This window comes from Camellia sinensis, chromosome 1, assembly GCF_055761805.1.
Source record: "Camellia sinensis isolate YWXY chromosome 1, ASM5576180v1, whole genome shotgun sequence".
In the NCBI taxonomy this organism is placed as follows: domain Eukaryota; kingdom Viridiplantae; phylum Streptophyta; class Magnoliopsida; order Ericales; family Theaceae; genus Camellia; species Camellia sinensis.
In genome coordinates, this window is record NC_138961.1 from 249,944,917 (window position 1) to 249,957,852 (window position 12,936).

A 12,936-nucleotide genomic window follows, 5' to 3' on the forward strand; every position below is an offset into this window, starting at 1 on the left:
TACCAACATTCAAAGAAACTTCACACAGTGGTCAAATCCAGAGAAAACTCACATAATGGCAACATCTAGAGAAAATTCACTTAGTGGCCAACTCCAAAGAAAATTCATACGTTGGCAACATTTAGAGAAAATTCACATAGTGGCCAACTACAAAGAAAATTCACACAATGACAATATCCGGAGAAAATTCACTGAGTAACCAACTACAGATAAAATTCACACATTAGCAATATTCAGAGAAAATTCACTTAGTGACCAATTACAGAAAAAATTCACACAATGACAATATCCATAGAAAATTCACTTAGTGACCAACTACAGATAAAATTCACACAATGACAACATCCAGAGAAAATTTACACACTGACCAAAATTCAGAGAAAATTCACACATTGGCCACAACCAGAGAAAATTCACACAGGGGCCAAAACCAGAAAAAATTCAAAGTATCAGAGAAAAATCACATTCACTCAATTCCTACATGTATAGAAAATTCACATACTTAGATAAAATTAGATATATTTACAATTACCTTAATTCCCATATTTCCCCGTCGCAGCAAGCATAACTCATTTGTATCGTCCTTTCAAAAATGTTCCATCAAGAAACAGCAATGACCGACAATATTTGAAACAAGCAATGCATGCATGAAAAGTCACAAACACTCTTTTGAAACGCTTGTTATCTTCAAAATCAAACTCAAAACGACTACCTGGATTGTTCTTTAATGCTTCATCAAAATACCACCGTAATTGATTGAATGACAAACAAGAATCCCCATATGTACTATATTTTACTTTTTTAATCCCCAACAAACCACAGTTATAACTGATTGAGACCTCATACTTGTCTTTCATTTCTTTAACAACATCCACTGGACAAGTTAAAAGTTTTGCACTTACCTCTTCAAGTATCAGCCCAGAAACTAAGCTGGAAATCATCCTAGCATGTTTACTAGTATGAACCGTCACACCATACGTATGTTCATTGTTCAAAGTTCTTATGTAAAAGAACCCATTTGTTTTTTTCAACTGAAGCATGTGCACACTACATACATCCCCTTGATTCCTTATATGCACATTCTGCCGTAACTCTCAACTTGTCATTTTTTACATACGTAAACTGAAAACCAACCTTAATAGCATACTTGCATAAAACAATATGAAACTCAACCACATCACCCTCAAACTTTTGTCCAACACTCCTAATATTATTTCGCCAACCAGTTGACAATAACACATTTTCTTGGTAAGAACAAAACTTAGAGATTCAATTCCTTTCAATATCCACCAGCCTATCACATTCACCATGCACAACATCTACCCAATTAGACCCCGCTTTATCCTCTTGATCAGAAGTACTATACCTAATAACTGAAACATCAACTATATCAACACCATGTGCACAAACAACCCTCAACATATTTAGAAAATCAATATTATTTCGAACCATACAATTCGGATGGCCCACAATAGAATATGAAATACACATCGTCTCAAGTTTCAAATTCTCCTATGTTTTACACAAAATGCCAACCAATTTCTCAAAATTCAATTCGCATGAAACATTGATGACAATAGTATCATTCCCATATTTGCACAGTAACAACACTGCACTGTCCATCGAAACTGAAAAAAAAAAAAAAAAAAAAGAAAAATAATTTGTTCAACATAAAAACACTTCACAAAAACAACATAAAAGTCCATAGAAATTTCTAATAATTATAATTTTCTTTGGATTAAAATAACAAGCTTATAATTTTCTCTGGACTCAAATAAAAGTCCAGAGACATTTACAAACTTATATTCACCTTCAAAATAACAAAAACAAAATCACAGAAAACTTAACGAATCCAGAGAGAATCACAGAGAAATTTACTGTTAACTATTAAACACAATCATAGACAAAAATCACACAAAAGATCTGTTATGAAATTATAAGCTTATCTGTGATTTTCACTAGACTACAAGCTTACAATTTTCTCTGCGTCATTCTGCAATATTGCACTCATATCAAAATCTAGAGAAATTTACAAACTTATATACACCTTCAAGATAACAAAAAAACACTGCACTGTCCATCTAAACTGAAAGCAAAAACACAAAAAATAACTTTTACTCAGAGAAATAAAAACTTATATTCACTTTCTACAAACTTATAATTTTCTCTGAACTACAAACTGAAAGAGAATAACAAACTTATAATTTTCTTTAAACTACAAATAAAAGTCCAAAGAAATTTAAGAACTTACATTCACTTTCTAAGATTTTATCTGCATTAGAAACTTCTAATAATAGGTCCATGTGAACTTATAATTTTCTCTGTGATTTTCGTTGGATTATAATAACAAACTTACAATTTTCTCTAGACTATACCAACAAAAGTGTAGAGAATGAAATTCCTCTAGTTTAAAAAAAATTTCTCTCGTTTGAAAAAATGGAGAACAAAACTTATCATTGATCAGCATGTTGATGAAAAACAGAGCACGAAAAATGAATTCTAAACATCAAAATCAACTACATTGTCAACTCTTTTTGAAATTGATCAAAAAACAGATAATGAAAAATGAACTCCAAAAATCAAAATCAACTCTATCAAGCTAGCCTCTTTTTAAAATTGATCAATAACAGAGAATGAAAAATCAACTCTAAAAATCATAAACAACTTCACTGTGCTAGCCTCTCTCTTTTAAATTGATCAAAACTGAAAACAAAAACCTAATACAAAAATACACTCGAAAAACTAATATAAAATCGGAATCCTTACATAAAATTCCAAAAAAAATCAAATTCCATGTGAAATCTCCATCGAAAGCATACCTGATTCAACTCCACTGAAAAACCTATACGATCAACACACTGTAACACCTACACGATTGTAGCAATCACTATCGTCAAGTCCACTGCAACACTTGCAAAATCCCTATGAAATCTCCGACGAAATCTCCACAACGAAGACAGTTTCCAAAATCTCTACCATGAAGTCAGCAATAGAATATTTAGTTTGTCAAAATCCAAACAAACTTATGTTAAAAAGAAGGGTAAATTAAGTATTTTATAACCTAAAATAAGGTTGAAGGACCTTAGCCATCAAAACATATTATTGTGGACCTTTCCTCCTATCAAAAGTTAGGGAGGGATCTTAGACTAATTTTTCCTAAAATGTTTAAGATTTCTAATATTACTGTTTTGATAATTCAATTTTTTTTTTGTTTTTTGATAAAAATTTTGTATATTTCATCAAAATAAATAAACAAATTGATATGATAATCATAATCTATTCAACTAATTATATTTGTCACTAAAAATGATATCTTAAAAAAAAAAAAAAAAAAGATCATCTGAGGATCATAACTTATTTAATTTATCATATTTTTTACTAAAAAATATAATCAATAAAATAAATAGATCAAATCATAAAAATAGGATTCGTGAGTAAAAACAGCACTATTCAATCCAAATTATAAATAGCATTGCCCAATCCAAATTAAGGATGTTCCTCCTTTTAAAATTGGGAGTATGATTGAAATGTATTTTTGAAAAGAAAACAATTTATATGGTGGATATCTTGTAGAGTGGAATGGAATGATTTGTTTTTTTCAGAAAATTTCTTGAGTAATAGTATGTAAATAAATTTCCTGTATAAAGTAATTTGAGTCTTTATGATTTTCTTTGTTTTTATCTAAACATTGAATTATTGTTGAGAGATGCTAGCATGACATCTTAGATAATAAATAATTTTGATTCAAAAGTTTTTATCAATTAATACTCCCATAGATGTAGAAATATAATTAATAATGGTGCTATATATACTAATTGGTATATCAATTAGAATATTAGCATGTGCTATAACATTACAATTTTAAAATTATGGACCCGGCCCATTACAAACTACAAAGTCTCAAACTTTTAAAATAATATCACATCATCTGTTAATACACTAATTAGTATACCAATTAGTATATATAATTTTATTCTATAATTAATAATCTTTATCTTTGAAAAAATTGAAAGTGTTGGATAACATTTACTCTTTTACAACTTTCGTTAGTAATTTTTTCGTTTTTAGTGGTCAACTATCGAACAAAACTCTATGATTAGATAATTTTTTTATTATTTAATAAATTTTATTAATAATTATTAGAACGAAAGCTATGTTTTTAGTTGTTAATACTACTTATTCATCTAAATAATTTTAACAATTAAAACACGTTGTGAACTAATTATCTCACTATCACTTGAGAGTAAAAAAAAAAAAAAAATTGGTCTAGGGTCCCTCTCCCACTTTTCATAATGGAAGAGATCCATAAATTTTTTTTTTGATGTCTAAGGTTCTTAAACATATATCAGAGAAATTTGACTCTTCGTCTCTGCTCCTCTACTGCAGAGCAGCACTTCCTCTCTCTCCGAAATCCTCTTCGCGCACCAGAAACCCCTCTCTCATTCTCACCTAAAAATGGCGTCAGCCGAAAATGGAGAAGGAAGCTGAGACTGTTATTAATGGCAGAGATGCGCAAGTTAACAACTCTACGCAGGGGTTCAAGCTAGTGGAATTCTCAAACTTCGTACGTACCAACCCTAAAACAAACCGGTTCACAGTCAAGCGGTTCCGCTACGTGGAGTTCTGGTGCACCGACGCGACCAACGTGGCTCGCCTCTTCTCATGGGGCCTCGGAATGCCCGATTTGATGCCATCAATGTCATAGTACTTGCTTTTCGGGAAGATAATGATTGCAGCCTAGATTTTTATGTTCTTTTGCAAAGCAACACTAAGGGTTAGTTTGGCATGTTTGAAAAAAGTTAAAAAGTCAAAAAGTCACTATCCTATTTAAGTCACATCACTTATCTAACACATCACTTCAAACCCAACCCAAACCCAACTCATGTTTCATAAAAAGTCAAAAAGTACACTTATTTAGATCATCCCAAACAACCCCTAAATATAATCGAATGTATGCTAGAATTTTTTCTCCTTCCTCCTCTTTTGGCTGGCTTTCTACAATGAATTTGACTCCTTGTGTCTGACTTGGTTTTGTTTATGCTTTTTGTAAAGGAGGTCACTTGGAGTTTTTGTGGGAAAAAAATGAGGACTACTGGGGCTTGGTTTGTTTTATAGAATGAAAGTGAATTTTGAGTCTATTTGGTTTCTTGGAATTAGGCCTTGATGCTAGAAAACGTTGCATCTTCTTGTTGGGACCGAGATAACAAACCTAGCTGCAAAGCAATAATGATTATGTGCAGTATATATATATATATATATATATGTATATATGTGAAAGAGAGGGTGGTGAAGCAGAGGAAAGTTGAAGGTTGGAGTGGTGAGCGGTATCCCCAGAGAAATTCTCTGGGTTTGAACTAAAATTTCTCTAAAGAGGTAATGTTGATATAGCTAGTTATCATGCATGTTCATGTTTGCAGTTCTTATGTTGATTGATATGCTATACCTACTATTCCTCCTCTGTTATAAATCCTTGAATTTTACAAAATTATTTTTGGAATCTTGCTGAGTTTTTCAAATCTTGCTCAGTATTTCATATATTAATGCCTTACTATTTGTTGAAACATTTTGTCAGACCTCTCCATTCAAACTATGATTGAATCAGCAGCAGCAGAACCAAAGATAAATTGATCAAATCAGAGTTTTATAGTTCTAGAGAAATTTGAATTTTCTCTGGGTTGAACCCAGAGAAATTCATAGCATTAAGTTTAAAGAAAATTTATCACAAACTCATAGAAGAATTATTAATTTGTTTGTGCAGGAAATTGAGATTGAATTAGCAGCAGCAGAACAAAAGACAAATTGGTCAAATCAGAGTTTTATAGTTCCAGAGAAATTCTGGACTTCCAAAGAATTTCTCTGGGTTCAACTCAGAAAAAATTCAAATTTCTCTAGTCCAGAATTTCTCTGGAGCAGAATTTCTCTAAATCAAATTGAGGGACTTTAGACATTATGAAAATATTAGATGTCCTTTATACTATAAAATCTTAATACCATGGACCCTAAAAAAAAAAACCCTAAAAAAAATGCGTTTCATTTCAATAATTTTAACATTTTACCTTATAATGTGAATTAATTACCATGGTCATCATTGGCAAGTGCTCATCTGCCTCCTATCACCATTAATGCAAGTATATCATTTCCGTGTTGATCTAATATCTCCATCAACTCATCACCACCACACATCACTATCATCACCATTCCTCACCACCATCCACATTATTTTCTTGATTAATAAACAAAAAAACCTATCTTTCAAAGCAGCTATCCCTTCATTTGACCTTTTTTTTTTTTTTTTTTCTTTTCTTTTTATTTCATTTTAAACTGAGATAGCTTGCAACTTTCAAGTCCTCCTTTGCGTAGTCAAGAGATGGATTCATATCTCTACCAGATGTTTGCTTTTTTGCTCATCACACTTCTCTACATGAATATATATATATATATATATATATATATATTGTTAATGTATTGTCCAATAATCTATTGCAATTGTTTCATATTAACAATATGTAATGTTTTGAACTGTTCATATTAAAGGCAAATGAGATCAAAAAATGAGAGCCTTTGAACACTTGAACCACCCATGAATAAAAATGGAAGTAGGTCAAGAAGCATAATCAAATATTGTTTGCCAGTTTAATACGAATCGGATTACAACTCATGCCACGCAAGATATTCCATTTCACCAACATAGGATAATGATACATATATAAATTCAAGTGCACATTTAAATTAAATCCAATTCAAAAATATGTTAAACAACCTCCAAAATGATGCTCTTTCAATGTCGCCCCTCTTTAGACACTACCAACACACAAAAAAATAAAATAAAATAAAACAAAAGCCCAAAAGTCACCTACCAAATTTCCTCCATATAATTGTGCAGCGCAGTGCTATGAAAACACCCATTTTTTCCATTACCCCGAGCCCATATATACAGTCCTCATTCATGCACAGTGGCATTCTTCGCCATTCTTAACCTGACAAACCCAAAACTAGAGAATTTCTGATCTTCTCTAGCCTGACGGTGTGTGATTGGATATCCTAGGGTGGACAAGCACTGGTTCATTACTAGCACCTTTCATTGCAGCGATCTCCTCTAAGCGTTTCCATGTGGCTTCTCGTTTTTCCTTAATTTCTTCTTCCCGGGCTTCATCTTCCTGAAATTTATGCAAGCATTCCTCAAAGAGCTCCGGATCAATATCAGAGAAGATTTTGCGGACATTTAATGTCAAATTCTGTACTGCCTGGTTCCAGTGGTTTCTAGCATTTTTTTCCAAGGCGGGAAAGATAATTGGCAAAATGACCTTGCGGTTTTGTTTGATTAGGTTTTCAATGTGATCATTGTTCCATAAGAACAATGCCCTCTCTGCCACCTGTAAATACAGTTCATTAACAAACGCAATAAACTAAATCATAGTATACAATCAAACATGTTCCATAAGAACAAAACTTCTAAACCATCGCACTCTCCAGAAACATAAAACCATTTATATTATCTCCAAATAAAGCATATCATGCAAGTGTGTTCCATCAAACGAAAATATATATGAGATATCTAATTAACAATGTAAACATGAAGTCAATAACCAATTGCCATCCTATACACACCTAACAAATGTAAATTATCGTGGAAACACAAGTTTGGAGTACCATCATGAAATAATGAAAAATGGCAGCACCGCAAAAGAATATATGCGGTGACTACTGAAGTTTTTGAGAATCCAATGGCATTTAGAGTATATGCTTAGAGTCTTTTGCCACAGTCCAGGGTGAGAATTTAGAATATTTTCTGAGAGACATCATAACATTCGAAACCAGTTAAGAGTAGAGTGTTGGTTGTTTCTTGTTGTAAGTGAATGCAACAGGTGAACAATTCAGACACTTTTTTTTTTTTTTTTTTTTTGATAAATAAAAACATATTTAGTGAACAATTTAGACACTTAATTACACTGTTCCCTCAAGACTCCCTCCATTTAGACGAAGACCTTCAACAGATCTTCCATTGAATGCAAAAAATTCTAATTTTTATATAAATCTCAAGCTAATGGAGGACTTTGCATGCTAGAGTTCCCCGAAATCTATGTCGTGTGTCCCTTGATATAGCAAGCATCAGTAAATCCTGATCTCGTGGAGAGTTGACTGGGGGTTAGACAATCACTAGCAAGTAGTAGAACATATCAGACATTGGAGTCCCAGAGGACTAGAGAAGAGATGGAGTAGTTCAGCTGAGAGAGAGAGAGAGAGGCAATGAAGTTAAGTAGAGAGCTCATAGTTCAAGACAGACCTCTCTAGATACAATGAATGTCCAGACTTGTGATGTAAAAGAGTACTGCTACTACCTTCTGTTTATAGCAGGTAGGTCACATGATCGTAACCAATTATTCGAATATTCCAGATTCCGTTAGGATTTGCCTCAATCCTCAAAATTTTGTAGTCAAGATTAGTTATGCGGTCTCTCTCTCTCAGTAGGACTGGCTGAAGACAACTTGACCTGTTTGGGGCATAGTGCCACAGCAAAACCTCCATCCGTAGACTCCAAGACACAAGAACCCTAGAATTTTGTCGTGCGTACCAAAGACATCAACTTGCGTAAGCGGTGCAGTGTAAAAACATTAACGATGAACATTGCAGTGACAAGACACAAGTTTCCGGAGCTGACTCCCATGGGGATAATGCCAGAGTGTCCTTCAATGTGGCTGGGCTAGTACAAAAAACATGAACCTTACATATGTCCCTTAAAAACTAACAAGTGTAAATACCTATGCTGACGTGTAAGGTACACGTCACTGCCTACATGCTCACAACAAATGTCAGTATAAGAGATATCTGTAGTTTTTCTCAAATGTTTTCCAATCTCTCTTCATTCAAATATGGTACACGAGCAACAGCCAGCCACCTTCCAAACCATGTTTGGAAAAAGGAGTTTTCTTTTCACTTTAATTTTAACCAATCAATAATTTGATCAAATGTACCTTCATAAGGCCTTACGTTATACATGTTTAGAACTTCCAGTTACAAGTTGCTTTTACAACTACAGCAGAACTGGTTGTGAGATTCAAACTCCCTTCTGCTGAACGCACAGGTAGCTCTCACAAAGTTGGTTCCTAGCAATCAACTATCAAGTGAAGCTCACCTATGTTTAATAGCCAAACATAACACAAATTCATGTGTTCAGAACACACATGCATCTCCACAAAGTTTAACTTGGCAATCAAACTATCTCATGCATCAAACCTGTCTAATCATCACAGGTTAACATGTAATTTAACATATCTTCTTGTGAATGGACACCTACAGCAAAGGATTTATTAAATATGTGAAGCCTACTGTATGACCCATTGATCTGCCCAAGGAAAGGAGCTTATGAGCTCATTTGTTTATGTCCATCTTTCTATTTACTTACTCTAGGGAATTAGAAGTCTATATTATGTGGGAGAGATTATTATGACGGATTTTTCTCTACTACCCGTGACTTCACCATGGTGGCTCTTCTATTCAAGCCTATTATCAATTGCCAACTTCAACCGATGGCAAATTCTGAAGGCAAAGCAACCATCTATCAAGGCATATTGATGTCCTTGTCCTCAATCTTTCACCCAAATTTCAGGGCCAACTTTATAAGTTTTCATTTTTTTTCTTTTCCACTTGCAACCAACTTCAGTTTGAAAGGGAACTTGACACTCTGGGATCCAAAACAGATTGAGAAGTGTGTTAAATCTGGTCGTATGTGGTGACAAGTTAAAAGCTATGGCTGAAACACTTCATAAAATCTCACTACATGGTTACCTTTAGAGTAAGACTTGATTAAATTTGCTCATATATGATCCATGAACTATAGTTTCTGTTTTATACGTTTGCAGCAAGCAGTAATGCATTAGAAGTAGCCTTGTAATGCAATTTTAGACTTTCATCAGACTCACAATTATTATGTAATTACACATTACATTAAAAAAAGACAAAAGAAATTCCAGCATGATCTCATATTTGGTCCATTGGCTGCTGATGCACTGGTGGCCTAGAAAGGTTACCTAGTAAATAAACAATGTTGGATTTCCATAATCTATATAAGGTAAAAGTATGAGCTCATGGAGTTGCTTGGTGAAAAATTGTGATTGCTGACATCTTTGGTGGCAAGTATACATGCTTAACTCTGCCACTACAACCAGAAACATTATTTAAATGATTGAGAATAGATATGAGATTACGAGAATAATGATGAAATTAGTAAAACTACCTACTTGAAAGTGTGAACTGCTCAAGCAACAAGCAATCTGGCGGAACAAGGGTACCATACAGCGCTGAAACTCCGGGGGCTGAGTTGCTTCTAAAACCTCCTCCAGCTCGCCTAAGAACATGACCTCCTTGGAACTATTTGTGATAGGCCAATACCTCAATAATCCCCTTATAACAGTGTCAGCGAGCTTGCAGTCTTTTTCCACAAATTGTGTGATGCAGTAAGATAACTGCTGATGGTACATTGGTATGCATTTTGGTTTGTGAAGTGGAATCAGTGCCCGAACAAGAAAGAGTTTGTGCTCTTCTTTCAGTGGCAATGCAAACCCATTAATTATACTCCCCAATATTTCTAACAGTTCTGCAATTCCATTATGCTTCTCGGTTTCAAAAATAAAACGATAAAATATGTTGTTGATCCCTTTCCTAATGAATGGGCGGTGCACCATAAACTTTCCATATATGCGGTGTAGAACAGTTTTCAAGTACTCTCTTTCTCTAGGATCCTCAGAATCAAAGAGATCCAACAACCTTAGGACAAAAGAGTGATCAATGTACCGCTTAGCCAATTTTGCATCTGTCTCAGGTGATGCCACAAATCTCAAAAGGAATTCATACACAATTTGCAAGTGAGGCCATGCTGGGTCCATCATGGGCTCCTCCTCATCCATATCAAAGCCTTCTGAAACTTTGTTCTCACGAGGTTGAGGAGTGAGTGTCCTGAACAAGTTTGTGGACACCATCTTTACAATTTCTTGCATAACAGGTTCTGTGAATTTTCCATTTGTGGAAGTAACATAATCAACAAGCTCTACCAACGTCTGTCGTTTGATGTCCTTTTCTTTCAAATTCTTTGTTGGGTCAGTAAAGTCAAACACAACACAACACAAGTTCAGCTTTTTGCTGAACAAGTTCTGCTTCTCAGAGTTGGGAACATCTCTAAAACTCGGCAATGCCTCGTACGAGGAAAATGTTGAATTCCCATTCGACTTTGAGTTCAAAGCTTGGGGGATCTTATTTCCTTGACTTGCTCCTGAATTTGAAGTAGAATTAAGACCCGGAACAGAAGTAGCATTCAAGTTCCCAATCTGACTACTTGCTAAATCACTTCGTAAAGTGGCGGAAACATTTGAAGAGGTAGTAGACATTCCCCCATCACGATTTTCTGCTGACTTGGATGGCTTCCGTGGGAGCCTATTAAGAAAATTCTTGATCATAACTTAAAATGACAAGCTAAAAATTTGTCACGCAAACTGTAGAACAACCCGATACTGGCCACAACACTCTCAGAGCAGACGCCACATAATCAATGACAAATGATGGCCGTGCTATCAGAAGAAGTGATGGAACCCATTTCCATTAAACCAAATTCAAGGCAGTATTAGCAATCCTCAGAGGATCCAATCCACCATTTTGATCGGGAACAACATCCAATCCACTATGTAGGCATCTTATCCTCTCTGCAGTCATAAACCGGCAAGCATGCTCTTAAGCAATTGATGGTAGTTCCAGTACAAGTGGTTGAATCCCCTTCTCATCTCCCAAAAGGAATCAGATCCAATTCATATGATGAAAATTCCTATATGCAGAAATCCCTATCAAGAAAGTTTTAAACCCAAAAATAAATAAAAAAATTAATTAAATTAAATTTCCCAACTATCAACAGAAATATAGACAAAAACACCTAGTTTGTCTTCAATTAACACGAATTAAATGTCGTTATGTAAATTGTAGTGAGAACCCAGATGCATATAACAAGTGCAAATCAATAATTATCTGACAAATGTTAAAATTGAACACAAGAAACTTTGACTTGTCTATGTTCCTCAGCACATAAAGGGGAGGGGGGTGGAAGTAAGATGCATACTCACCCCTTTATATTCTCTTTCAGTTAAACAAAGATTCAGAGCTATTCGGCTAGATCAAAAGAAAACGAGATCTGGGCATGATCTACAAAACCCAGATAGCATTCTTCATCAAAGTGTCACCTACAAGAATAATCAAAAGCACTAAAGCGAAAGTAAAGTGCAGAACATCATTTTATTATTAGAGTTCTTGCTCTACTTACATGAATGTTTTGATTGTCCTGATAAGAGACCAAGAAAAGCGAAGCACAGAAAGTGATATAGTGATCGAAATCTGAAAAGGAACCAACTGAGAAGAAGGAAGGGAGGGGGAAGAAAGCAATCTCTTCTGGTGGTTGATGATGATGATGATGATAATGATGATGCTGTTGTTGTTGATGTGTTTGGTTCGCGAGAATTATTTTTCGTTTATTTTCTTTTTCATTTTCCTTCCTACTTTTCGTTTTAGGGATTTCAACCTCAGAACACTTCTGCCTTGGTTTTCCGTAGACTTTGAGTCGTCTTGTATTTTGACCAAAATAACCCTCAAAATCTACGCAAATTCAACTTTTCATTGTGCTTTTTGAGTTCTGAATGTATGAAAACTATGGGTAGAAATGGAAATTGCACAAAACATATTCCTAATCACGCGCCTTTCAAGGAGCGCGTGGTCTTCCTCCCAATTAAATTGTCATTTGTTGAAAACTCAAATAACTATAAAAAATGCTTTAGAGGTGCCAAAAGTTTTACCAAATATCTGACATGGTTCCCAAAAGTTTTACCAAATATCTGACATGGTTATGGGATCCACATGGGATCCACATTGTGTAGGTCTCATACCTATGTAAGACATTTGATA

At 34.4% G+C, this 12,936-nt stretch overlaps 1 protein-coding gene across 12 annotated transcripts; it reads right to left on the minus strand.

Moving 5' to 3' along the window:
* Window positions 1-6,648: 6,648 nt before the first annotated feature.
* LOC114260716 (serine/threonine protein phosphatase 2A 57 kDa regulatory subunit B' theta isoform) lies at window positions 6,649-12,718 on the minus strand. 12 transcript variants are annotated; one of them, XM_028200881.2, is made up of 4 exons: window positions 12,302-12,718; window positions 12,105-12,221; window positions 10,239-11,812; window positions 6,649-7,373 (listed from the first exon to the last, which is right to left on the minus strand). In XM_028200881.2, exons 3-4 carry the CDS (start codon window positions 11,448-11,450, stop codon window positions 7,014-7,016), a joined length of 1,572 nt encoding a protein of 523 aa, XP_028056682.2. In that variant the 5' UTR covers window positions 11,451-11,812; window positions 12,105-12,221; window positions 12,302-12,718; the 3' UTR covers window positions 6,649-7,013. The 12 variants fall into 12 exon arrangements, with proteins under 12 accessions (XP_028056682.2, XP_082781465.1, XP_028056680.2 ...); XM_082925339.1 differs by having other exon boundaries at window positions 10,235-11,812; XM_028200879.2 differs by having other exon boundaries at window positions 10,239-11,828; window positions 12,302-12,638.
* Window positions 12,719-12,936: the final 218 nt, after the last annotated feature.

Coding starts and splice junctions, on each gene's coding strand:
- LOC114260716 (XM_028200881.2), bottom strand. CDS start 11,450: ATGATCAAGAATTTTCTTAATAGGCTCCCACGGAAGCCATCCAAGTCA. Junction 7,374..10,238: donor TGAGCAGTTCACACTTTCAA/GTAGGTAGTTTT, acceptor CTGTATTTACAG/GTGGCAGAGAGGGCATTGTT.